Genomic DNA, 27,574 nt, shown 5'->3' on the forward strand with positions numbered 1-27,574 from the left:
ATAACATTTTTTCTTTAATTTCACACCAAAAATGGATAACATTTTTAAAAAAGTAACAAAATCTTTATTATATGTTCTACGTAAAAAAAAGTGAACATGAAGAAAACACAATCGTCGATGAAAGTCGAACGCTCAGCGCTGGCATAAAAAACATAGGGCGGGAATCACAGTCATCTGAGCTACGTCGCCTTATTGAAAACGAATGTAAATTTTCTGTTCATGTGCAGTTTCGTGATCCAAATTCTGCTTCGCGATTTCTCCTAAACAAAGGCTCATTCACTCACCTAACCTAATCTCATTCAAATTCTTTTTATCCTCTACTTACAATCTACTCGCTTCAAAATCGATTTTGCAATTGGCGTCATTTCCTTGTCAGTGGTAAGAGCAGTTGCCCGAAAAGCGAAAGATTCGGGTTCGATTCTCAATGCAGCCACTTGTACCTCCCATATTTTTTGAAGTCCACAAATATTGTTTTCTAAAAATTATTTGTTGGATTGAAAGAGTATGTAAATGTTCTACATAGATCCGACAGTGCTGCAATAGAAGAGATGGTTGCTTGATACGTGCCTTCTGGCGCCTTAAATCCGCCTCCTCCCTCACTTCAGTTTTACTATTTTCTACCACAAGAAGCCAGAAAGCATTATAACTTCTAGAAAGTTATGCCCATTGAAGCTTTTGTTTAGTGTCACATAAATTACAGAATTCTAAAGTTTGAAAAAAATTCACTGAGAGACAATTTTCTATAAGATTTGTGTGAGTCCTTTTCCTATCTTCTAATTGGTTAAATCTCAATTTTCAATCTTTAATTTCAATGCATAGTAATCTGATGCAGGCTTAAAAATAGCATTATCGTTATTAAAAGTTACAGAAGCGCGGGATCGGCCCGATCGCACATTACAGATCGGACACAACAATATTTCCCAATCAGACACAGATCTGATCGGACAAGTTCGATCAGACACAGTCTTGATCGGATACAAACCCAATCGGACACAGTTGTGATCGGACACATATGGCAATTAGATACCGTTATGATCGGACACGGACCCGATTGAATACAGGCCCGATCGAACCTATCAAAGAAAAGTATACATTACCCCTCCTGTCCTCTCTCTCTCCTTCTCTTCACCTAACCATTTTTCGTCTTCTTGTGTTCCCCCTCTTTTCCTGTCCTACCTCTTATATATATATATATATATATATATATATATATATATATATATATATATATATATACAGGGTATCCCCTAAGTCGCGGATCATTTCTCATGTGCATATAAAACATGTTAAACTGGATAGTAAAGTCCTCTACCGTTTTACGATTTTCACGACAATTAATAAGAAATTAATTTAAAAAGATAGGCTAATCCGCGCTTTGCATAAGCGCGCGGCGAAAAGAGACGTCCTAATATAACGTGATACTAGACGCTCGGCGAAGCGGAGGGATGGACGCTTTACGATGGTTACGTACGAGCATGTAGAACACTCCCCTCACCGTTTCACCACACGCCTAGTATCACATTACAGTAGGATGTCTCTTCTCGTCGCGCGCTTGTACAAGGCGCGGATTGCCCTACTTTTTTAATTAATTTCTTATTAATTATCGTGAAAATCGCAAAACGGTAGAGGACTTTCCTATCCAGTTTAACATGCTTTATATGGACACGAGAGGTGATCCGCGAATTATGGGACACCTTGTATATATGTATATGTATATATAAGATCTATGACTTGCGTAGACTCGTAGTTTGCAAATGCCGCTTACGGAATGTGTGCGCAATTATGCAACGGCTTTTATGGGAGACATTTTCTACATTAATGTTGATGATGTTGAGATTTTTTAACTAGAATAAAGAAAGATTGAAGTCATTAAAATTCAACAATGATCGTTATTTGTTCTGTGCAACACGTTTTAGATCCGATCTTCTCATAATTAATGATCGTCGTGTTTTTCGTTGTTCTCGGAACTCATTTAGGCTTACATTTCGTTTATCATGTGTGGATCTCGATAGGATCGACAGATGGCCCGATGATTATATGGAGGATATTCCGATTACAACGGCTATTTACGAAGATAGTGGACGACGTAGACTGAATGCGTACATCATTCTTCTTTAATGGTAAGTTGATTTTTGCTTTTATTTTATTTTGCGATTAAGATGCTGTACTTCTATTACTTGCCGCCTCCTCGAGAATGTATAGGTAATGCATCTAAAAATCTAGAGGTTGATCAGCCGAGCCTTCAAGATCTTGAGCAGAATCGGTATCATCATCTTCATCATCATCGAGATCTACATTATTGGTCTTGAGTCCACCGCTGCTGATCTTGTTTACAATCGTGTCTGTAAAGCAATTTATTTATTCTGAGATTAAGTGCATGTTTCACAAAACGAATACATACAAGATATTTCGCGAGGAAACCAATAAACATTTATAATGCATTACATTATTCTGCAACTCAGTCTAAGCAATAAAGTTCATGTACACTATAGATCAATTTAGCTTAGTTGTCAAGATCTAAATAATTTTATTATTATTGTAACGAACAAAAAATAACAGACATTTATAATTTTTATGTGATTGTCTTTTAATCATATTAATCTAAATCATAATAATTATTTAAAATGTCCCCTTTTAGCTTGCAAATATGCTACTCATTGTATTATAGACCGCCGCCAATTAATTTAGCTCAATGCAAATATTATCTATGTCCTCTCATTATTCTGTTAACTGACAATTGACAGATCTCATTGCTTATATAGCACGGAACATTTCAATTACATTGCGGCAATGTTACAATTTTACAAATTGTAATGCAATATTGTAGAGACATTACAGGAATATATCAATGTAATATTTCATGAGAAATGTTACATGAAACATTTCAAAAACTTTACAAAAAACAGTATTCAGCCGCTAGTTCATTTGTTTACTACTATGCGACAGGCACTATGATCTAGCTTGTATTTGAATTTTAGTCATGAGAATTATATAAAATTTGCAAAGAGCGGTTAAAGAATGTACAATGACTACTTCTATTTGTTTAATTTCTATTTGTTTAATTTCTTACAACTTTAACACAAAATCTTCAGGTATTGAATTGATCATTCTTAAATCGTTAGATAAATGACATATTCAGGAATGAATAAAAATCGTTTGTTTATTGCTTATTTATATTGTAAAGTTCAATTTAATATAAATATAATAATATAATTTTTAATTTGTTTATACATATATGTATGAGTGAGTCATAAGTATATTTTAAAACTTCGTGAGCGTATGCGTGAATAAAAAGTATGAATAAATATTTCTATGACCATTTGGCCGAAATTGCTTCATCATTGAAATAATGAACAGAAATAATTCTTTTGTTAATAACTTTTTTAATAAACAACAAGCGATGCTTAGAACTTTTTGGAAAATAAGATAGTACTCTTGATAACATATGTCAAAATCAAGGTCATTGGATTCGTTTTTGTAAAAGTATTATAAGTCCTTAATACTAGGTATACTTTAAAGTAGTATCTTAGAAACTATATACGACTTACACATAGTTGTTAAATCAAGCGACGCGGTAACGTCGCGACGCCAAGTTCATAAAAAAAACGCCAATTATAAAAGAAATCTGTCTGGCTCGTCAAGAGTTTTGCCTATGTACAAGGACCGCGGCGCTACCAAGTAGCTTATTCGGAGTTTTATGTCTATAATACTTTCGATTAAAATATCTCAGAAACTAGAGCCGTAATCAAAAATCTAACTACACTTTATGGTATAATGTGAACGCAAGCTTTCGATTGCGACTAGTTTAAATAAGATTGGTGCTGTCAATCCTGAGAAATGATATTCGTATATAGCAATTGTAAGTTTTTTTTTCCCGGATAAGTTTCAGAATCACATACGTATGCTCGCACGCAAAGCGATTTTGTCCATCAAGGGGCATTCACACTATTTATGTTTGATTATTCTTTGTGCAAATCTTTTATATATGATAAATGAGAGAGAGAGAGAGAGAGAGAGAGAGAGAGGGTGAGAGAGAGTGAGAGAGAGGGAGGGAGAGAGGGAGAAAGGGAGAGAGGGAGAGAGAGGGGGAGGGGAGAGGGGGAGGGAGAGGGAGAGGGAGGGGAGGGAGGGGTGGGGAGGGAGAGGAGAGGAGAGGGAGAGAGAGGGAGGGAGAGGAGAGAGGGAGAGATGGCAGCTACATAATGTATAAGATAGAGCCATATGGAAAGTTAGGTTTGGCAGAAAGGAGAAAAAGGCACAACATTGGAGAATCTCCGTCCTTTTCTGCCGCGCAGCAAATGCGCATCATTAATGACAGCAATGGCCGACATGCCGGCAATTGCAAATAACCTGAAAATATCGTCAAATATCGTGGATAATTGTATAAAAATATTATCCTAAACATTGAAGAAAAAATAAAGACATACAATGTATGTGATTATTGGAAGAAGCCTGGCGAGAAAGAAAATAAATTTTTCCATAAGTCAGTATCTGTCAAAAGTTAAGAGACGACTACGCATCCTACTTGCGCAGATAAAGAAAGAAAATTTTCCTCTGTTTTGCCTGTTTGTTTTTTCTGTTAAGGACTTGTACATTGAGTCTATCTTATATGTCTATGAGTTTCACGCTTTAGCTCTTTCTTTTTTTTGCTGATTCTATTGATGGATTTAATATATACGCACTTCATTTTGTATGTGCTGTTGGATAGAGTCCATTTTTATGGTCTCCAAAATTGTTTCCGGAAACCCTGGAAATTCTTTACTTAATAACCAACTCGACGCATCCGACAAACTCGTACGAGAATAGAAAATTTTTAAAGTTTCAAAAATATTTCTATTTGATAAACAATTGTGTGACATCATGTTTACGTGTGTTTTATGTTGAGAAATTCCCAATATTTCAATATTTTACACATTTCTACTACATTAGACCAAATTATCTGAATGTTATCCTAGACAATTTAGTAAAAATAACACTTTTTTTCATCTAACAATAAATGCACATATAGATAATACATATTTTTATTATCTCTAAAGATATTATCTATAAAGATTTTATTACCTATAAAGATAAAATAACGCCAAAATTTTATCTGGATGATCATCTATAGAATTTTATTTAGATAACAACAAAGGCTGGCTGTATAATCACATGAATTACGATATTTTTAACTTTATTAGGATTTTGGAACAAAGTATTGATCGTGTCCAAAAGAGAATCACAGTAGAATCTTAATATGAATTTTTACGATGCTGCCTGAATTTGAAAGCCTTCTGAGACCATTTTGATGATGAAAGAAAAATGTTAGTCGGTGAGTCATTCGAAGAAGAACTTGATCTCTGTCAAAAAAGTGGAATATTAAAGATGAAAGACATCAAAGACAAAAGAAAAGACTGGTAAAAACTCGAGATGATCAATAGTTCCGAAAGAAATGGAAAGAGTCATGAAAGGAACACTTGATCGTCTTTACAAAGAAATGGACGAAAGGTTTATTCGTTTCCATGACATTGAAGCCAAGTTTAGATTGCTTCTCGATATCGAGGGACTATGTTACGATGGCGCCAGTAGAAATCTAAAGATGAAATACGAAAATTTAGGCGATTTCTACAACTGTGATATTGATGGAGAACAGCTATACAAAAAAATTTTGGATTGCAGAATATTGCTATCAAATCGGGCCAATATGAAAATATTAAGACTTGAAAACTTATCGCCATTATTGTGCAATATGGAGATGAGAGCGTTTTCTTCAATCTTCAGATTATTATTCAAATAATGTTAACCATCGTAGTTTCTATTACCAGCTGTGAAAGATCATTTAGCAAGTTAAAATTAATACTTTCGTATTTGAGAACTAAAGTCATCCAAGATAGACTGTAATCTTGCTCTGCTATAGAATAGAAAGAGAGGACACTGAAAAAATTGACTTTGAGCACATCGTAGATCAATTTGCATCAATGAAGGTAAGGAAAATACAATTCAAGGGAAATATAATTTATTATTGTTTATTATAATTTTCATCTAATAATACAATGTGATAAATAAAAAATTAAAATGCTTATATTTTTGAGCTAATATTATTATAAGTTAAAAGATGTCATATATTTAGACAGGGATTTCAGTGCTCGTCATAGGAGCTATTTTCTATAAATATTCCTTTGTTGTTTTAGTAATGTAAAAAAGTTATAGTAATTAAAGGCTTTTACAAATAAAAAAGTTTTGAACTTAATTTTGTAGAAACAAACGTTGAAAATTATGGCTCAAATTGTAGTTCTTGATTGATAAAATAAAATTTCATCAGCATTTCTGCCATTTTCTTGCAGCATGTATTTAAGAGTTGTTTCAGATTAAGATATTCCCGTTAAAAATATTTTTTTCAATATTATTACAAGCAATATTAGAAGATTTTTATTTGCATTGAGTTCTAATAATGTATTAATCCTCTCTCTAATAAAATTACTTTTGAACTAAAGCGTTTTATAAAACTTGCTATTGTTCTGTTTTCTTTAGCATTACAATATACAGGATGACAATTAGGATTGTGTCAAAAGTAATTATTACTGCGCAACACGTAGGCTGAACAAAATGAATGAAACGCCATTTTGCAGAGAAGACTTGTTAAATTTTATTACATATACTTAGGTATGGAACAAATATATAATATTTTAATAATTTAAAAATACATTATTAAAAAAGCAAGAAAAGTTAACTTGCGCGCATGAACTAATAGTATATGTTTTCAAATTGTTTTTTCATCAGAATCGGTGTAAGATTGCAACTGTTTTCAAAAACTTTCAAATACGTTGTTTAACATGGCTGGAATCAATTCATCAATTATTTCATTTATTGTAACGGTAAGAGATGGTCGGATAAATGATGTCTACGATCATTCAAAATGCCACACATATTAAAATTATCGATAACCCTGCAAAAAATATCAAAAACAGAATAAAATCTCAGATTACTTAAATCTCAGAATCTCAGAGATTACAACATAATGTGTAGATTAAATGGGTTATAGTGCGATTTCAGGAAAGAAACATATCTTTTGTATAGTTTTGCGTGAAACTTTTAGATCCATATTTACGGAATCCACGATATGTTTCAGTATAGTTTTTGTCTGTACTCTAAAAACACTCGATAAAAATGATCTTTTCTTCGATGCTTAGCGCGTTCATTCTGATAGTCGCACGTCAACTTGGACAATGGCTCAAATGAAATTGCCAGACCCTTACATCGGAACCTAATCAGTTAAATGACCGCCGAAATCGAGGAAAAAAAATATAACCGTTTACTTTTGACACAATCCTATTGGTCACCTTGTATATGTGTGAAAATGAAAATGAATGATCCGTGAAGTGCAAGTTAATCTGAATATTTACTTTTATGTTTCTTTTATTTCTTTATAATTTTCGATATATGATATGAATTGAATATAAAGATGATAATCGTAATTTCTCTTTCTCTCTTGATTGTAACTTTCACTAAGTACAAAATACGGCCGAAAATTCTATTCTTAAATTATATATTCTTATTCTTACCTTTTTAGCTTCTAAGTTCTTACGCTTTTTTCTTGCTGCTTTCCTACTACATCACATTTACTACTTATCCTTTATTTATAAAATAAAAAAATAATGTCTATATATTTGACTTTTAAATAAAATAGTTTTAAAGCTCAATGTTTGAATATTACATATGCATAGAACAAAATAATCGGGACCAAATAAGGAATTGACAATAAATAATTTTTATTGTCAATTCTTTACTTGGTTCCTTTTACTCGATCGATTGAATAAAGATTTTTGAACTGATTGGTGATACGAAACATACTCAATGGTGATTGAATACAAGAATGTTCAACGAAAACAGACAAGTCAATATCATATAAATAAATAAATGAACTTGGCCAAAACAAAAGTATCGTAACCGACCATTTACACAATATTAAATAAATGTATGAAACGTTAATAGAAAAGATTAAAAAAGAGTAAATCAATAAAAGTGGACAATAAAGTAGATTGAGAAATATTAAATTGCGAAATGATGTTAAAAATATTAAAATGTAACATAAACTTTCTAAAGATAAAATATCAAAATATATTTAGTAAAATGTGACAAAGTGAAAGCAACTCACAGTTAAATTTGTAGAAGAAAATGAAATAACAATCAAATTAGAGCAACTATATAACAATAGAAACCAAAAGTGGAATACGATATATTACGATCAAGATCATAACACCTCTCGCTCTCGATGAAATAAGATATAAGCAAATAATGATCGGTTTAATTAATTGAATCACAAAAATCAATTATTACGCGTACGTACCGCATGTATTGTATAATTAAAAGTATTCGCACGAGACAACGACATAGTGTGAAGATCAAGTAAAAACTATCAAAATGCGCATATTTGACTTAAAAAAAATAATAGTTTTAAACTTCACGACAAATATATATTTTGTTCTTACAAAAGTCTTTAGTAAATCTTTTGGTAATAAACTTCAAAATTCTTTCCTTACCTGTTACAGGCATAACAAAAGATATTGATGTGTATTTTTACAAAATAATATTGTCTGTAAGATTGCAAAGATATGATCTTTTATGAGTTGTCAAACGATCAACTTTGATAAATATTGTAAACAATTAAACAAAATAAAGAAAGTAATAAAAAAAGTGATTAATTTTGATCAATCGGAAAAGTCATCTTTAACTACAAATTTTATATTTCAATGCAGATCAAACATGAATTTAAGTCCATCCCAACTTAAATCTGCTGTATTGTATCTGCTATCTTTTATAATCTCTGAATATTATTTTTTCTGGCTATCATTTATTTTAGTCATTACAAAATAATTTAAACATTTATATACTTTCAGATTAAATTTTTTGCATTCTTTTAGAATTAAAAATTTATGTTTTTATTTTTTTCAACAAATCGATAAATCGATTATTTTTTACAATAAAAATATATGAATGCTCTTGAAAAGCTGACAAAGGATTATAGACAACATCGAAGACAATTTAATTGATGAATAAGTTATTTTTTATTATACAAAATAAAGTTAAATTTGATACAAAAATCAAATTTAACTTTTTGACTGACCCAATAGAATATAATATCATTAATAATAGCATTTAGTGAATGATACATGCTATTATTTTTCAAAAAATAAAATAGTTATATATTTAAAAATAGTTATATATTTAATAGAAATAAAAGTATGCGAATAATTTGTATGCGACGATGTATAAGAGATAATTGAAATTAATTTATCTCTATTTTTAAAGAATAAATTTTATTTCAACAAAATATATTAATTTTAAATAAGGGTACAGTTCTGAAAACGATAAACTTCCGATTGCGCTGAAATTTTAACCAAAGCTTGTCTTTGACTTGAGTATAAAGCATCTTGAGGCTTTTTGGCGACGAGACCCCTATGCTCTCTCAGAATTCCAAACATTTTTGTTATATATCTTCGAAAATAATAATTTTAGACAAAAAAATTTCAAACAAAAAATGAAACTATTAAAAAACTGAACAAAAAAGGTTATATACATTTTTTACATAAACCCATTATTTTGGAAGTTATGTGATAAAATAATAATTTTAACGCTTTGGTGTTTATATACACTGTCTCCACGCATATACTTTTTAATGCGAAGTAAGATTCCATATTTACAAGTTTTCACGCGAAGCGAGGTTCAATCCAAACCAATGTGTCTAATTTTAATAGTAGTGGAGCCCTCCCGCAGGGGTGGAGGGGGGCGGAATACTGTTTCCACGCATACACGTTTTAATGTGAAGTGAGGTAGTTCCACATGGGTTTACAAGAAGAAATTGATTTAGGAATCTACAACTGAAGAAAATCTATTAATATATTTCTCTATGAAGATCTGATACATTGTATTAACACGATAGCGTAAAGTTAAAATTATTATTTTATCATATAACTTCTAAAATAATAGATTTATGTGAAAAATGTATATAACTTTTTTTGTAGAGTTTTTTAAGGGCTTTATTTTTTGTCTCTAACTTTTTTCTCTAAAATTAATATTTTCGGAAATGTGCAGTAAAAATGTTTGGAACTTTGAGGGGGCATTGGGTACAAACGGGACCTCATCGGTGATAAATTCTCAAGGTGTTTTATATTCAAGTCAAGGACAAGCTTCGGTTAAGATTTCAGCGCAATCAGAGGTTTATCATTTCCGGAATTTTATCCTTATAATTAAATAATATGTAATATAATATAATTTATATAATACATATAATATATGTATATAGGATGGATATTTTAAGAAATTTATGTGATTATCTCAAAAAATATGGAAGATATGGAAAAATGTTTCAGACAAAAGCTGCATGGTTTGAAGGCGGCTACATGATCAAAATATGAACTTGATATTGAGTAACCTTTACATGGCCAAGTTAATGTGATCAATGTTTTCTTAAACGAAATCCCAATTTTTTAATGCATGTTCTTGTAGCCCTTGTCAAGACATTTTCAGAACACTATAATAATGTACTTTTTGTATTGCTTTATATTTTAATTTGACATATTTAGATATAAAATGTAAAATATCTCGTAAAATATTGAGTTTTCGATAATTTTATCGTAATACTTTTATGTAATGAAATGAATCAATTGTAAAAAAAACAAATAATTATAAAAAGATACATTGTAAATAATTACATACTTCTTTTAAAAACAATTATTTTCTTTACACTAATTGATTCATCTCATTATTCTGTACAAAAGTATTACGGTAATATTATCGAAAACTAAATATTTTACGAGATATTTTATGTTTTATATCAAAACATGTCAGATTAAGGTATAAAATAATTCGAAAAACACTTAAAAATATACTTTATATATACTTAGTATTTTGAAAATATTTCGATAACGACTACAAGAATATACAATAAGGAGGATTCCGTTTAAGAAAATATCGATCACATTCTGGCCTTGAAAAGGTCACTCAAGGTCAAGTCCACATTTTCATCATGTGGTCTCCTTCAATCCATGAAACACTTTTCTGTATTTTTCGAGATATACGCGTGGATTGATTAAATGATCCACCTTGTATAATATAATTTTAAATAATGCTATATACATGGTATTCCAGATTAGGTCAATAAAATTTCAGGCTCTTATAAAAAATTGAATTTAAAACAAAAAAGTTCCTAACATAGGTCCAAAAACGTTTCGTTAAAAAGTTATAATTAATAAACTCTCTGTATGTAATTAGTTATGATTTATGATCAAAATTTAATAATAACATTCTTATGTTTGCATTTGCAATATTTGCACTACAAATTTAGTGTTATACAAACACTATCGAAAGATGGTTTTTTCAAGTTCCTGATTTTTTCAGGACTAAATAAAATTTGTGTAATTTAGTTTATTATTTAATTACTCATCAGATTTATTTTATTTTTTTTTAAATGGATGAAGGGGTAGGTTTTGAAATTATTTTTGAAAATCATAAAAAAATGTGATTTTTTGAAGTTCATTAACTATAATTTTTTAACAAAGCGTTAAAGGACTTATATTTATGGAAACTTTTTTATCCCAAATTCAATTTTCTATAAGATCTTCATTGATTTGACCTAGAACACCATGTATATTATTAAGAAATTTTACTTTAAAACTTAAAAAATTATGGCAAGAACATGTAACATATAATCAAATTTTAATACAAGATAAATTATTTTAATTTTTAATAAAAAATATCATTATATTTAATATTTGCACTATTGAACACCACATTTAATACTTAAATGTGCAATAATGTTTTATATTCACGCTTTTTAAAAGGTATTGTAAGGATTATATTACTTGTTTTAGGCTTCAGCATCGAGCGTAGCTCTCTGGGAAGCTTTATATCTACGCTCTGTTTGTCCGTCTGTTGTAACTTTCAACTCAGAAATCACTAGTGCTAGGAAGATGGTTGGAATGTTGTTAGAAAGATCTCGCCGAATGAAGTTCAAAGCCACATAGATCTCTATGTGTAGGGGTTCTCGAGATAGAGGGGGTGTCCCAAACTTATAATAGTATTCTGTCGGGCTGGTAAGATCAATGAACGATGAAACACTCAATGTTGAAGCCTATGTGCGCAGTCTGTCGACTGAACTCAACCTCACTTGTTTTATTATTTTCTCGATATATTCTGAGAACATTTATATTTATTTTATTTTAATAATTTTATCGTCGAAATATAGTAATATAAAACATACCGCAATCAGGCTTTGCACCACGCATTCTGGTACCAGCAAATTCAACCCCGTGAGGATCGACGCACCAACAAAGACCAAGACCATGATGACACTGAGTGCTACGATAATATCCTCGTGAATCGCAAATAGGTGCAGAATCCGGTGATGATCGTCTGCGCACAGCGGTACATGGACGTTCGGCCTTGGAGAAACATCCACACCACTCAGATCCGCTTATGAAAATATCGCTGCAAATATGTGTCAAATATGTATTTTATTTTATTCTAATTGTTTAGAAATATCTTGGTATTTTTAATTTGATAGACTAACGATATCATAACATTTAAATTATTGTCGTATTAAATATAAATATTTAGTTATATGAATAAGATTGATAATAGCATCGATAGTAAAGATAATATATATGTAAAGAAGAATGATGTACGAAATTTTTATATACGGTCAAAAAAATAGAATCCTTTTCATAATTGAGTTATTTTCTAACCGCTGAAATTCGGCGAAAAATCATCGTAGATAAAAAATTAAAAAAGAATTTTAAAGCTTAAAGTTTTAATTTTAACACGTTAGCAATTTTTTTTAAATTTAACTTTTTTTGTTTTATGCTTCAAAAAAGAACATATTTTTTATTTTTTAAATTGATACTTTGTAGCCCAGTAGTTAAAATTTTTTCTGAAAAAATTTAAGTTAAATTCTATAAACTACAATATTTTACCTATAAAGTGCTTTTCTTTTTTAGTTTTCCTGCGATTTTTTTGGCTTCAAAATGTTTTAATTTTTTGTTTGTGATGATATTTTGTCGAGTATCATTTAAAAACAAAATACAAATACCTTGTTTCAAAATTATATAACTCGACCAAAAAAAAAAAAAAAATTGTAGGAAAAGGACCATGCACGATTCATAATTAAGTACTTTCCCAGTTAGAAAACTTGAAAAGTATAGTATTAGTATTACTCGAAAATGATTTTTACGTGATTTTAATAATGCTATTTAAAGTCAAACTAACGTTTGCTACTTAATGCGTCATTTACAACCCTACAATTTTTATTTAAAATATTTTTCTCAAAAATGCTATATTTCCAAGATTTGACAAAATTCAATATTATAAAAATTTAAATTTTGACATTTTAAGTTTATCATTTTAAATTTGATAATTTTGATATTTGATTCGTATTCAGAGACCTAAAAAACTTTTACGTTTAAATAAACATAATTGAAAGTTATTTGATAAATCATCAATGATCTAAGTCATATCTAACTTTTGCCATACACCCTATTTAATCATGAATATCTTATTAACCAACACCAAAAATTCTTGTTGAGGATTAAAGAAAGTCTTAGTAACATATTTTATTTTGATTGTAATAAAACTTTTCTAGCACGTCACAAAATTGTACCTATAATATGACAAAGTCGTTCGTGAAAATAGCCTTTTCTTACTACTTTAATTGCAAATTTCTCAAAATTCTGACGTGATGAAGCAATTTCAAAACCGGATTCGTGTTTAACATCCAAAAATCTATAAAAAGAAATAACTAATCCCCTTTTGTTGTTCGAAAAAAGTCATTTTTTATTGAACGGTGTAATCAATAAACACACGTTTAGATATAATAGCACAATGCATTGAATAAGGCCAAGTTGTATAGAGCACAATATAATATAAATCAATAAAAATTAGTACTTTTAATATCTTTAAAACACTATAGAAATCAAAGACAAATTTTTCTAGAAAGAAAAAAGACCAGCATGGTGATAACGATTTTTTATAGATTTTTTATAGATAAAGCTCCGGGAATGAACAATTATTCTATTTTTTTTATGAAAAATTATAAAACTGTACTTCTGCAAGTATATTTATTATATTTTCATAACTATCCTTTATAGTTAATATTCAAAATTGAAACATTAAAATGCGCTTCTAAAATTAACGGCGAACATCACCATTATATTCAAACGATTACCTCAAAAATCAAAATACGAGCGAGAACAAATAGCGTCGCAGTCACCCGCTCGGTACGTGATCGCGTTATTCTTATAGTGAAAAACCGTGACAAACACCTGGTTCTAGAACGTTCGATGTCGAAAAACCTTGTTATTCCCATCAGTAGAGCGCGAGTTTCCGCGGTCGGTCGATTTAGTCTGCCTACGACGATTCGAGCCGGTCGAGATTCATCGATCGTTCTAATTTTCTTTTCGCTTATTCTCGCTTGTGTCGCGTACTCAGTAGGCTTACTCGTCTCAAACGTTCCGAATTGTCTCGCATCTGATAGCGTTCATATTCTCGCGACGATCAATTTGGTCACATCCCAAATCGCCTTCGTTAATTATTTAGTGCTAAGATATTGTGAGATTTAAGTAAGTGAGGAGTCCGAGAGTAGACTCTCATTAACCGTATCGCGCATGTCCTATGCCTCGCGCCAAACACCATCCAGCGTCCACGTTCAAGATATCGGTTCTCAAGAGAGCCTCTAGCAAGAAGCCTCTGCAAGATTTCCGAACCGCGTCAAAGGCAGTAATTAACAGGACATTTTGAAGATTTCCGTCGAAGTCGAGGAGTATATGCCGTCGCTCGCTCCTATCATTATCAATAAAACGACTATTCAAACCAATCTGCGCTCACGTATTTTCTAACATCTCCTTGTCCTCCAGTGGATCTAGGGATTCACGTTACACACAGCTTCTCGCTCATCTCTGAGCGTTTCTAAAGATTCGGGCGATCGCGTCGACTCCCGAACAGATAATAAGGCTGTTATATTTGCAAGTAAATTTTTTATTACTGTTTGTTTTTGCCGTCGCTTTCTTATTTCGTTCTTATTTTATATATTTACCTGCATTTTCATCTCTTTATGACTATATCTATATTATTTTTATAAATATACTTTCGCATTAGCATTAGATCTGAATCGACGTTAAAACATCCGACTACCTACGATTACCGATTAAAAACTTTTAGACATGTACGCTATTCCTACAAATTAACCGCAAATTGGCCGCAACGTTCGCAAACATCATCTGTCTTTATTTAACTTTTGGTGAATAATAAAGATGAAATGATATCGTAAAATCTTTTTATTGTAGTATTTTTAAAACTAAACGGTCAATAATTTCAGTTTTTTTTTAAATAGAATTCCTAAAGTTCTCCTTCTACTTTGTTTTCTATTAGTTTTTTATTATTTTCTTATTAATTTTTTTAATTATTAAAATTCAAAATACGAGATTTTTGTACGTTTTGTTTATGTGACATAAAAGGTGCAATTTTTGATAGTTAGTAGTGATTATCTCGCGATCACGCGAGATCATCGTTACCAGCGATAGCGTAGCTACTGATCTTCTTTGCTGAGCAGATTGAGGGTTAGAAATCAGACAAAGAAGATGCTCTAAACAAGATGATTTCTACCTAATTCAAGATGTATATGCAAGGGGTGAATGGCTTGAGTTTATAACAGAGTCTCAAACGATTACCTTGGGGCATCACCTCATTGTATTTAAAACGCCTTCTTGCTGTATATAGGTTCTGCGGCAACCGACTAAATTCATTTCTACTATTTGTGGGAACAAGATGAATGATATTAACAAAAACTATATAAAAAAATATAAACAGATATAAATGATAAAACCACTTCCAACATTCAATGTAGGAAACAATGCAACAATAAAATTTTGCTGCAACAAATTTATTAAAATTTTTTCCAAGGTAGATCTAGGTCAAATTCTATAAGAAATTTGATACGAAAACAAAGTCTTGCTGATCAGCACGCAGATATATTAGATCAAAACAAAGAAAGACATAATTTCCAAAAAAGGTTCCGTGGTAGTCCTAACACCATTCAAACAAGTTAGAAATATTCAAAAATCGATTATTAGCTTAAAGTTCAGGGACCGACATATAATAAATGCGAAAAATTAGATCAAGATTTACAAGAAAATGTAATAGAACTGGAAGTAAAAACAACAAAATCTTCACTTATATTTGTAGCAGAAATCGCAACCATTACTCCATTAACTCTACTGAAAGACATTGCAAGAAATGAGTATGAGATTAAAGTGATGATAACAAGTAAAAATCCAATTAAAAATCCTCCAAAAATACTCAACAATAATCAAAGACTTACAAGTAAGAAATATAGAATTTCACACCTATAAGTTAAAACATGAGAAAAATTTCAGAGTTGTATTAAAAATATACATCTCTACTAGAAGTCCTAAAACAAGAAATTAATAACGATGGATACATAGTCACATATATATATATCCAACATAGAAGCATTAAGAAATCTTTATCCATATTCTACGTCGAACAAAACCTTTTGTTTTTTTTCGCAACGCAAGATATGTCAAATGTGTTGGAAACCATTCAAATATACACTGTCAGAAAAAAATCCAGATATAATGATTAAATGTGTACTATGTGAAGGTAACCATCCAATAAATTATAAAGGATATATTGTGTTCAAACATCTGCAAAGAAATATGTTTCCAATTGTAACGATGCATCCCCTGATCGTTCCCGACACGTCGCCAGCTGGAAGTCTGCTGCCCGGCGAGCACCAGCCCGGCATAGGCAGAAGCGCTTAGCATTCTATTTTTATCGTACCATTATATGGCTGTTATACGGCCTCCGCTAACCGAGCGAAGCTGGACACTCCCGACAAGTTCCGAGCGCTCGATACCAAAAAATCCCGCGTCGTTTGCCCCACCACCGAGGGGTGCCGTTACGACGCGATCCCGCTACGGTATAAAAAGACCGAGAGATCTTGTCTCACCATCAGATCGGTACCTGATCCGTCTCGAGCCGTACGCTCTGAGAACCAGCCAGAAAACCGCTCCACAATCGCTAGACCAGCAGTGCACAGGAGGTTGACGAGTTCGCATCCTCCGCCGAGTATTCTCGACACCTGTTCGCCTATGAATCTTACTAAACCATCCCGTATAGTCCGAGAGCGGACGAGTTCGCCGCTCTTTCCGAGTATACTCGGGTCTTACGGCCCTACCATCCGAATTCCGCGTTAATCCCCGTGGATCTGGGGATCCTCACCGCGTCGCCCTCACCGACGCTTTACACGCATCGTAGCTTGCTGCACTTCACGCCGACCATCTAGCGATTCGCTATCACACCCATTGTACGGCGATTAACGTACGTGTTACGTAACCACTCTGCGATAATTGTACAAACGCGATAATTACATTTCTAATTATATATATTGTACAGCCACGAATTAACAGCCGATCGCACGCCGATACTCCGATACACAAAAAGTATTGATAATCGCGCCTGGCGGCCTCGCCGCCCGTACTATACCGCGCATCCCGCGCCACGAATCAATTATAACGTGTGAGCTAAGAATAGTGCGCCCGCGCCGTCAAGATATGGCGCGTCATCACTACGCGCCCGTGGGCCCACACGTCCCGCGCCACCAATGGAGCCAAACGACATGCTGGCACGCCCGTCTCATTTCGCGTCACAACATCGTGGATTTAAATACTTTCTATCTGTATATGTGACTGACATTTGCCGCTAAAGACAAATAAACGATTTAACTGAACAACTTAATCGATCGTGTGTCTCAACTCTTCACGAACCCTGATCCCGACTGCGCTGTTCGCGTATCCACAATCGCTCGTGAAGCGGCCCGTCACACAATTCTAAACAAAAAGGAAATAATACTTTTAAAACAACCCAACACTAATTCGCTAAACTTAGCGCAAGTGCAGCAGTCAAATATTCTTGATCTAAAGAATATGATGAAGGGACCTAGAAAAAATGGATTTTACTTAATATATTAACAGCTCTTGTCGCTATAATGCTATAATGTCTCAATTACTCAAAATAGCAACATGGAATTATAACGGATCATAAACGAGTTGAAATCATTTATTTATGCTTACAAAACAAATTTAATGTTAATATCAGAAACTCATCTCACTAACAAGCATCATTTTAATATTCCAACTTATTTCGCAAACAATGAATCTAGATGGAACAGCTTATGATGGCACTGCTTATCATTAAAAACAATTAAGCATTACGAAATAGCCAAACATAGTGAAGTTTTCTTACAAGCAACCAGTGTAGAAGTAAAAGATTGGACTGGGACAATCATCATCTCATCTATATACTGTCCTTGTAAATATGCACTAAGGAACAATTTGAAACATTTTTTAAGATATTAGACAAATGATTTTTAACAGCAAGCGATTATAAACAAACATTGCCAAACATCATATTGGGAATCAAAATTAACTGAAGAGATTTAAATTAAAAGAAAATCCTCTTCAAAACTATTGAAAACATGAATTTAGAAACTGTATCCCACAATATTACAATATACTAGCCAGCAGACAAGAGAAAAATCCCAGTGTTACGTCCGGTAGACTTCACGATTGTTTTCTTTCATTAGTGACATAAAAATTCGTTAGTAACATAAATTTACGTTCTAAAAATTAGTCTACATCTGACAGAAAAAATTAGCAGGCGAAATCTGGGAAGCAAGACTAATCTCAACTATGTCAACTATATAACGGATCAATAAATTTAAACGTTACAACTCACTCTGAAGGCTCGAGAATTTTTAAACAAACGATAACAGACAGTCAAGCACTTGAAATTTTAAATCATGTGAATGCGAATGATAAACAGACAGCGAGATATTCGAGCTCAAATTCGAGTATCAGACTCAAGAATTCTAAACAAAATAAGGAGGGCACAAAACAATGATCTACAGATGATATTGAAAACTAATAACATTTGACACCGCGTTCTCGCCTGTCATACCACCTTCTTACGTTATCTGTTTGACATAAATCTTAAATAAAATGTCAACTTAGCTGATTATGGCGAACTGGGCATGACTCAATCCGTAAAACAAAAGCCTCACCCTTACTCGATAGCAACAATTCTCCATTGGTCAAAACTCAGTCTTATAAACAAAGATCTTCACCAATACCTACGATTTAAAAACTTAAAGGAACGCCCTAGGAAAAACAGGAGGGCGTGATTAGAAAAAATTATTAGTTAAAATAGATTAACAGACCAATGGAGAGAAGGAACAAAAGGCTTAATAAATGCCGGACAGAACAACGCGACACTCTCTCTGACATTTTTTCTTCGTTAAAAATTACCCATCTCCTGACTGTACTCCGAGTTATATTTCCTTAAATTTTATCATAGTGTATCTTATGTTTTACAAAGTGTTTTAAAAATTTTTACAAAGACTTTAAGAACTATCCAGTGAAAGAACTAAGAACTTTATAGTGAAATATTGTGCTGAAAGATTCAACCTTCCGACGAACTTGTGAGCCAAGGTTTACCGCCAAACCATATTTTATAGGACAAATATCATCGCACTCTATAAATAGTAAGTGCTTAAATTCTTCGATTAATTAGTTCAAAATAATTCTTGGGTATAACAACCTAACCACTTTTACCGTATGATTTTGAAATACTACGATTATTAACAATTTAGAATTATTAACGAAATTGAATTATTACTATATTTCTCTTCTACTTCCCAAACTTCCGGTACTATATTTCTCTTCTCTTATCAGTCGCTTAGGGTCGTTCGCATTTCGCAGAGCTACTCCTGATTTAATTTAATCTTTTCGTGGCTTCTATCTCACATAATTATTTATATAAAACCTAAATACATATATATCAAATTAATATAAATCAATAAATATTACATTGAATAAAAATCTATTAGAAAAAAAAAGTATAAAATCAAGCATTTCACATTCTAAAATCTAACGATTAAAATAGTGAATATTCAAGACTAAAATTATTTTCTCTTCTTTAAACAAATCGCAAGAATTATTTCGGATTTTCTTATATTGCCGAACCTTTTCTTTATTTCTTTTTATTATTATTATTATTATATCCTCCCTTAGTGGAAGAAGTTATCCGAAGGCGATCCTCCCGTGCGTCGGTAAAACGTTGCGCGTAACCGTCGGAATAGACGGCTTAGGAAGAATTTGGCTCGGGCTCAGGCGGAACCAATCGAAATTAACGTCATAAGAAATACTAACGTTAACACTAACGTCAATGTACACCTGACACTCCTCTTCCCCTGATTTCTGCTACTTCTCCTCCAATTTTTTCTACCCGCTCAAGATCACAGTCTCCCACCCCCTCTATTATCATTTTAAGCGACTTTTCCTATTCTTCCCCCCATCATTCCCTTCACCAAGAAGATCCCCTTGAAGAACTACGGGATATCAACAACGAAGACGAATCATCTCTCTCCCCGGCTTCCCGATTAAATCCGAAGGAATTAACCTCAGAGACCGAGGACACATCTCGATCCGAACCGGAACCGCAACCCTACCAACAAAGGTTGTCCGAGGTCCAGTTCCGCTTTGGATACTGGGCCAGTTTCCTCCGATCTACGACTCACTTCCCGATGGAGTCTTCTGCATAGGGTCAGGCCCGGTGGACCATGAGGAATTGCAGAACGCATTATCGGAGGCCCTTCTCGACAGCATAATCCCGTGGTTCGTTCCGAGATGTAAATATCTTGTCGCCGTTCCTATCGAAGTTCTATGGAGTAATTTCTTCCTTCTATGTGTGTCATAGAGGAAATTCCATAACACTCTCTCTCTCTCTCTCTTTGCCTCTTCATTCAAACACCACACATTCACACACACTCAAAAGATAAGGAATAAATATAATAAGTAAAATATACTAAGTAAATATAGGACTTCCGTTTCTGGTGTCGAGTAGGGTGCTTCGAGGTAAATTGACGTATGTGTTTTGGTAGCTATTGGGTGATAAAGTGAGGAGTGGAAGAGGAGTGAGTGTGATAGTGTGAAAGCGTGGGTGTGAGAGAGTGTGGAGAGGTGAAAGGGGAAAGTGGAGGAAGGTGTAAGGGCAAATATAGGGGCATAAAAGGAGGTGTAGGATTGCAGCAGTTAGGCCATAGAACATATAGATCAGAGAGCGTAGAGCCGGTTAGTGATAGAGATAGGAATTTGCATAGAGAGTGCAGGAGAACAAGATGGCGCAGTTCGCCATGAAGGAAGGGAAAGAAAGAAGAGGTAGCTACGGAAATGTAGAGGAGCTTCTGAAAAGGAAGAGAGAGGAGCCGGAGTTGGGAAAGGGAGAAGAGGAAGTATTAAGAAGCAGGAAAAAATCCGATATAGGGAAGGATGCGGAGTTAGGACGGATGGAGGGAGAAGGGGAGTTACAACACATGATGAAGAGCTGGAAGTTGGAAGTTGAGGAGGTAGAATGAAATGGAAGAGGCATGAAGAGGTGGTGGAGGGAAGAAATGGGAAATGAAAGAGGAGGAATGAAGGAGGATGGAAGGAAGGAAGAGAGATGGAAGAGATGGAAGGAAATGGAAGGAGAGGAAGGAAGATGAAAGGAATGGAGGAGAAGGAATATGGAAGAGGAGAAGGAATAGGAAGAAGAGATGGAATGGAATGGAAAGAGGAAGGAAGGAAAGAAGGAAATGGAATGGATAAAGGAGAGGAAAGAAGGAAGAGAAGGGTGGTGGAAAGAATGGAGCATGGAGAGAGATGGAAAGAGGTGGAGGGAAGGAAATGATGGAAGGATGGAAAATGAGGACCAAAGAAAAGAGGTTTGGAATAAGAAGAAACTTTTGAAATGTAGGAAGGAAAGGATGGAGGATTGGAAGGAAGGAGAATGGATGGAAGGGATGGAAGGAAGGAAGGAAGAAGAAGGGAATGGATAGGTAAGGAAATGGATGGAATGGATGGAGGAGGAAGGATGGAATGGAAAGGATGGATGGAGATGGATGGAATGGAATGGGATAGGAAATGGAAGGGAAGAGATGGAGGAAGTGGAGATGGATGGATGGAATGGATGGAAAGGATTGGATGGAGATGGAAAGGATGGATGGAATGGAAGGAATGGAGGGAAAGGAATGGAATGGAAGGAATGAAGGAAGGAAGGAAGATAGAAGATGGATGGATAGGAAGTGAAGATAGGAATGGAAGGTAGAGGGATGGAGGAAGGATGGAAGAATGGAACGAATGGATGAAGAGAAGAAAGAAAGAAGAGAATGGATTGGAAGGGCTTAATGGAAGAACAGGTGGAGGGGGAGAATAAGAAAGGACATGAAGAGGAGGAGGAGTGGAAGAAGGTCGAAGGACAAAGAATTAACAAGGAGGGAAAGGAAGTGAGATGGATAGAAAGTGGGTGGATAATATTCAATGGATGAATGAAGGGAGATGTAGGGGGGAATGGATGGAATGGGGAATGGAATGGATAGATGGGGACGAAGATGGAGGATGGAGGTGGATAGATCCCGACCATTATCCAATCATAGACTTGGGAGAAAGGGGGGGAGGAAGATAAGGTTAGAAGGAAAGAGTGGACGAGAAAGGTGGATGGAAGAGAATGGAGGAAATGGTGGATGAGATGGAAAGGACAAGAGGATGAGATGGTGGAACAAAGAGGGTAAGAAGAAAGAGAGATGGGATAGGAATGAAGGAGGAAAGATTGAGAAGAAGAGACTGAGGAGTGGAGAGAAGGAGGGATGGAAATGAAGGAAATGAAGGAAATATAATAGAGGGAAAGAAGGAAGAAAGGGAAAGATGGAGGGAATGGAATGGGAATGGAAGGACAGGTGAATGGAATAGGAAGAATGAAGGAGTGGATGGAATGAAGAAATGAATGGAGGGATGGATGGATGGCAGAGAATGGATAGAGGGTAGGATTTAGGATGAATGAGGAGGAGAGCATAAGCAGGAATGAGATAAAGTCAATGATTGGAAGATAGAAGGATAACAAAGCGGTAGGTGGATGGAATGGTGGATATGGAATACGGAGGGAATGGAGGAATGGAATGGAGGAATGGATAGGAAGGAAGAGATGGATAGATGGAGGAGGGATGATTGTGCCAATATTAAAGAAGGAGGAGGGGGAGAGGAAGGGGGTAGGAGAGGAGTATAGGGGAGTGTCGCTGACTCCGACGCTTTATAAGGTGTACGCCTCGATGCTGGCAGGCAGATTGAGCGATGAGGTGGAGAAAAAAGGATTGGTACTGCAGAATCAGACGGGTTTCTGGAAGGGTTGGGGACGATGGACAACATATTCGTGCTGAATTACTTAGTGAATAAGCAGTTGAGCAAGAAAAAAGGAAAATTAGTGGCGTTTTTCATAAATCTCAAAGCAGCTTTTGATTCGGTGGATAGGAGGAAATTCGGATGGAAGCGATGAGAGAGAGGGGAGTGAGGCAAGGGCTGATCAGATGGAGTGAGGATTTTGAGGGAGGCTAGAAATAGGGTGAGGAAGGGTGAGGATTTGGCAACAGGAAGGGGAGTAAGGCAGGGGTGCCCATTGAGCCCGCACTTGTTCAATTTGGTAACGACGGACATGGAAGAGGTAATGAGTAGAAGAGGATGGGGATGGGTTAAGTTAGGTGGGATTTATACTGGCATATGCGGATGATGTGGTTTTGATCGCGGAGGAGGAGAATGGAATGAGGAGTATGATTGAGAGGCTAGAGAGCTATCTGGAAAAAAAGGGGTTAGAGTTAAATGTAGGAAAGTTGAAAATATTAAGGTTTAAGAAAGGAGGGAGAGAAAGGAAGGTAAGCTGGAGGTGGAAAGGGAAGGTGATAGAGGAGGTAAAAGAATTCTTTTATTTGGGTTTTGTAATGCAGAGGAATGGAGGACAGGAAGCACAGATAAGAGATAGGTTAAGGAAGGGTGCCGCTGTAATGGGTCAGGTTTGGGGATTGGGAAAAAGGAAATTTAAGAACGATTGGGGAAAAAGATTATGGCTCTTCGATAAACTGGTGTGGACGGTGATGGGGTATGGGGTGGAAATTTGGGGATGGAAAGAGAGGAAGGAGTTGGAGAAGCTACAGGAAAAGGATGAAGATGGATGGAAGTGGAATGGAACATCAGGAGGAAATGGAGGAATGGAATGAGAAGGAGAATGGAGACATGGAAGTGAGGAGAAATGGATAATGGAGAATGGAAGGAGATGGAGAAGACTGGAGAGAGTGGAAGAGATGGAGAAATGATGAGGAGAAATGAGAGAGATCGAGAGAAAGATGAGAGAGAGAATGATAGGAGAATGATGAATGGAGGAATCGATAGAAGGATTGGATGACAGGATATGAGCAGAGAGGAGATCAGAGTAGAATAGGGCAGATAGCGTGTGTGTGTGTGTGTATAGGTAGTTTAGAGATAGTAAGAGATTAAGTAATGTAAGTTAGAATTAAGGTAGTTGTAAGCTAGTGTTAAGATTGCTGTAAGTACTGTGTAAGAGTCTGTAATCTTAAGGGGATTCAATAAATTATATCTATCTATCTATCTATCTACTAAATAAAATACTAAGTAAATTTGTAATTAATAATTATAATGTAACCTAGATAATACATCAAATTTTTTTTAATTTTATTTTTTTATTAAATAAATGTGGAAATTTTATGTTTTTAAAATTCTAAATAATTTTTTTTCCTTCGCATAACCCGTTCTGTATCCCTTATCTCGAGATCGCAAGGTCTCGTCCTGGGTAATAGGGATTTAGTTCCTTTACCGAAAAGGAGACCATCGAACGAACGGCCTACTGATCAAGTAAAAGCGACCCTTCCGGTCGTTCACCTGTCTTAGGCTCTGGTCAATTCGTTCGTCTCCTAGTCACACGTTGTCTAATGTTTGTCTGGAGTTAGATAGATTACGCCCTCCTGCTGGCTCAGAATTTAAAGAGACTGGACGTAATATATATAAATTTTGGGGGCTCCGGGATTGAAATGTGCGTTCTCTAAAAACGGGAATGAGCTACGGAACACGAGGAAAAGGTGATAGAGAAGAGATTGAAAACTTTTATAAGCTCGGGTTAGAAAGAATTAAAACCAAACAAAAAATTAAATCTCTGGCTTCTAATTTATCTCACATATCTACACCGACACTACCCTCTAAATCCATTGGTAGACACATTAACTTTGATTTGGATGAAACTCTAGACAAAATATTATTCGCCAATACGCCCGAGCCAGATTCCGATATTTCGCAAAACACTACCATCACTAAACAAGTTTGTTCATTAGAAAACATTACGAAAAATCAGAAAGCGACGATCCTGAAATAATGGCTAATAATCCTTTCGCGATCTTAAAATACGCGGTTGAATTAGTTCCCTTCTTCGATGAGAATAACATTCCGTTAAATTATTTTATCGAGAGATGCGAGGAAGTTAAATCTATGTTACCTAGAGAAGCTGAATCGCAATTCACTAAAATTATCAGAACCAGAATCATTGGGGAGGCCCGTCGGACTATACAAGACGAAAATTTTGACAGTGTTTCGCAATTAACTTCTTATTTAAAGCAATTTTATGGATCTTCCAAAAACGTGCATCTATCAGAAAAATGGAGAAGATGTAGTGACGTACGCAAATCGAGTTAAAATACTCGGAAAACAAATTTTAGAGGGATATAAAAGGATATAAAGATTAGAGGGAAATAAAATACCTTGCCCGATCAAAATTAATCAAAATTAATATTAAAGCATCACTAGAGGAGGACTTGAATAAATGTTTCATACGCGGTTTAAAATCCGAGATTGAGCAAAGAATTGCGAGAAATTTAGATATACAAAATACCGTCACCAATGTTCTAAGAATAGAAAGAGAGCTTCGCGAGATGACAGATCTACGGCAGGGACCGAGGACTTACTTAGGCAAAAATAACTTGCACATCACTACCCGAACACGAAAAACGTGTCAATACTGTTTGAAAAACGGGCATACGGCGAATAATTGTCGGAAACTTACACAACCTCAATTACCAAATTATAATAAACCGGGATTGGGAACAGAAATTTTAATATGCCAAATCTATAAAAAACGTGGCGCCGGATGCCATTTCCGTGATCTTCAATCTTGTCAACCAGTAAATCTGGTGCAAGAAAAAAGTATTACTTGTCAATTATACTATAAATTGGGTCATAACGCAAAAACATGCCGACAGAATAATAATCATAATCCAATTAACAAAACTTCTTTAACACGTTCACGCCGGCGCGGGCCACCGGTGGCCCGCACTAAACTGTCTCATCGGGCGGCGCGGGCCACCGGTGACCCGCACTAAACTGTCTCATCGGGCGGCGTGGGCCACCGGTGACCCGCACTAAACTGTCTCATCGGGCGGCGCGGGCCACCGGCGGTACGCATTCGATTGTGTTCTGAATTATTAGACTATTAGACCCTGAGAATTAAAATAATGAAAATTTAACGTTTATTCATTAAAAACATTTATTTTTAATAATAATTATAATCAATAATGTATCAGAAACATAAGTTTTGTTCAATAACATAAACATAATAATACAGTATTATACAAAAAATTCAAATACGGTTAAAATAACATAAAATCTAATATTGTTTTATTTATAACTTCATTATTTATTGTTTTTTGTGTAATTTGTTAAAACATTTCAAGCAAAGTACTGGCTGTCCCTCACAAAGCCCACAATACGTCTTAACTCTTTTAGTATTGTTAGTTGCACAAGCTCTGCCCTTTTTATTGGACATATTTTTATAGCATTCCTTGCAGCGTTTACGGGCGTCTCTTGCCGATGAAACTTGCACAATAAGATCTCACTGTACTGCAGAGCAACAAACAACGCGTATGCAGGTCTGAACAGGCAATAATCACGCGCCGCCAGATGAAGCGCGATATTAATTTGAGCGCCGCCTCATAGCAAAACAAATTAAAATCGGCCCCGGCGTGAACGTGTTAATCTGCCAGTGGTGCACAAACCCGGCCATTCGGCTAATAATTGTTGGAAAAAACAAAATGAAGAGCGTAACTCTGACAATAAACAAAAAATTGTTTGTCAAATATGCGACAAAATTGGACACGTCGCTAAAGATTGTCGCTCGAAGGCAAATTCAAATTCAGCATCTAAAAATAATATATTCTGTCTATATTGTAAAGAAGGCCACCTGCTTGAAGATTGTCAACTAAGAGTAATAATCGACGAAAAGAAAAAGATCAGGGACACTACACGGGTCCCTCGATATCAAGTGCGCAACGGGGGGCCGAGCAGGTAGCGCATCCGTCTACGTCTCGAGAAGACAAGTAGAATGCGATGCAATAGAAGTATGACCTGTAACAGTAAATCTCGACAAACATAGTCGCGTGCCTACCGTTCGGGTAAAAATTAACGAGATAACCACCCAAATAACTTTCATGTTAGATACGGGATCTGGTCCAAACATAATTAAGGAAAATCTTATACCTAAAAATATAAGAATAAATTATACTAACATATTAAAATTAAATGAAATAAATAATTACCCAGTATATACTCTTGGAGAAATCATATTAAATCTTTTCGAAATACGTGTATCTTTTCATATAGTA

The 27,574-nt window shown here is 34.5% G+C and overlaps 1 protein-coding gene across 2 annotated transcripts in view; it reads right to left on the minus strand.

Moving 5' to 3' along the window:
- Positions 1–1,260: 1,260 nt before the first annotated feature.
- LOC126852992 (proteoglycan Cow) overlaps positions 1,261–27,574 on the minus strand; it is a 335,529-nt gene continuing 309,215 nt past the window's right edge. Inside the window, exons 9-10 of one of the 2 annotated variants that reach the window (XM_050598350.1) lie at positions 12,239–12,465; positions 1,261–2,342 (exon numbers count right to left, since the gene is read on the minus strand). In XM_050598350.1, coding sequence (XP_050454307.1) covers positions 2,212–2,342; positions 12,239–12,465 — 358 coding nt within the window. In that variant the 3' untranslated portion in view covers positions 1,261–2,211. Of the gene's footprint in view, positions 2,343–12,010; positions 12,172–12,238; positions 12,466–27,574 lie in introns of those variants that run through there. The other variant, XM_050598351.1, reaches the window with a different exon arrangement.

This window comes from Cataglyphis hispanica, chromosome 11 (assembly GCF_021464435.1).
Source record: "Cataglyphis hispanica isolate Lineage 1 chromosome 11, ULB_Chis1_1.0, whole genome shotgun sequence".
Classification (NCBI taxonomy): domain Eukaryota; kingdom Metazoa; phylum Arthropoda; class Insecta; order Hymenoptera; family Formicidae; genus Cataglyphis; species Cataglyphis hispanica.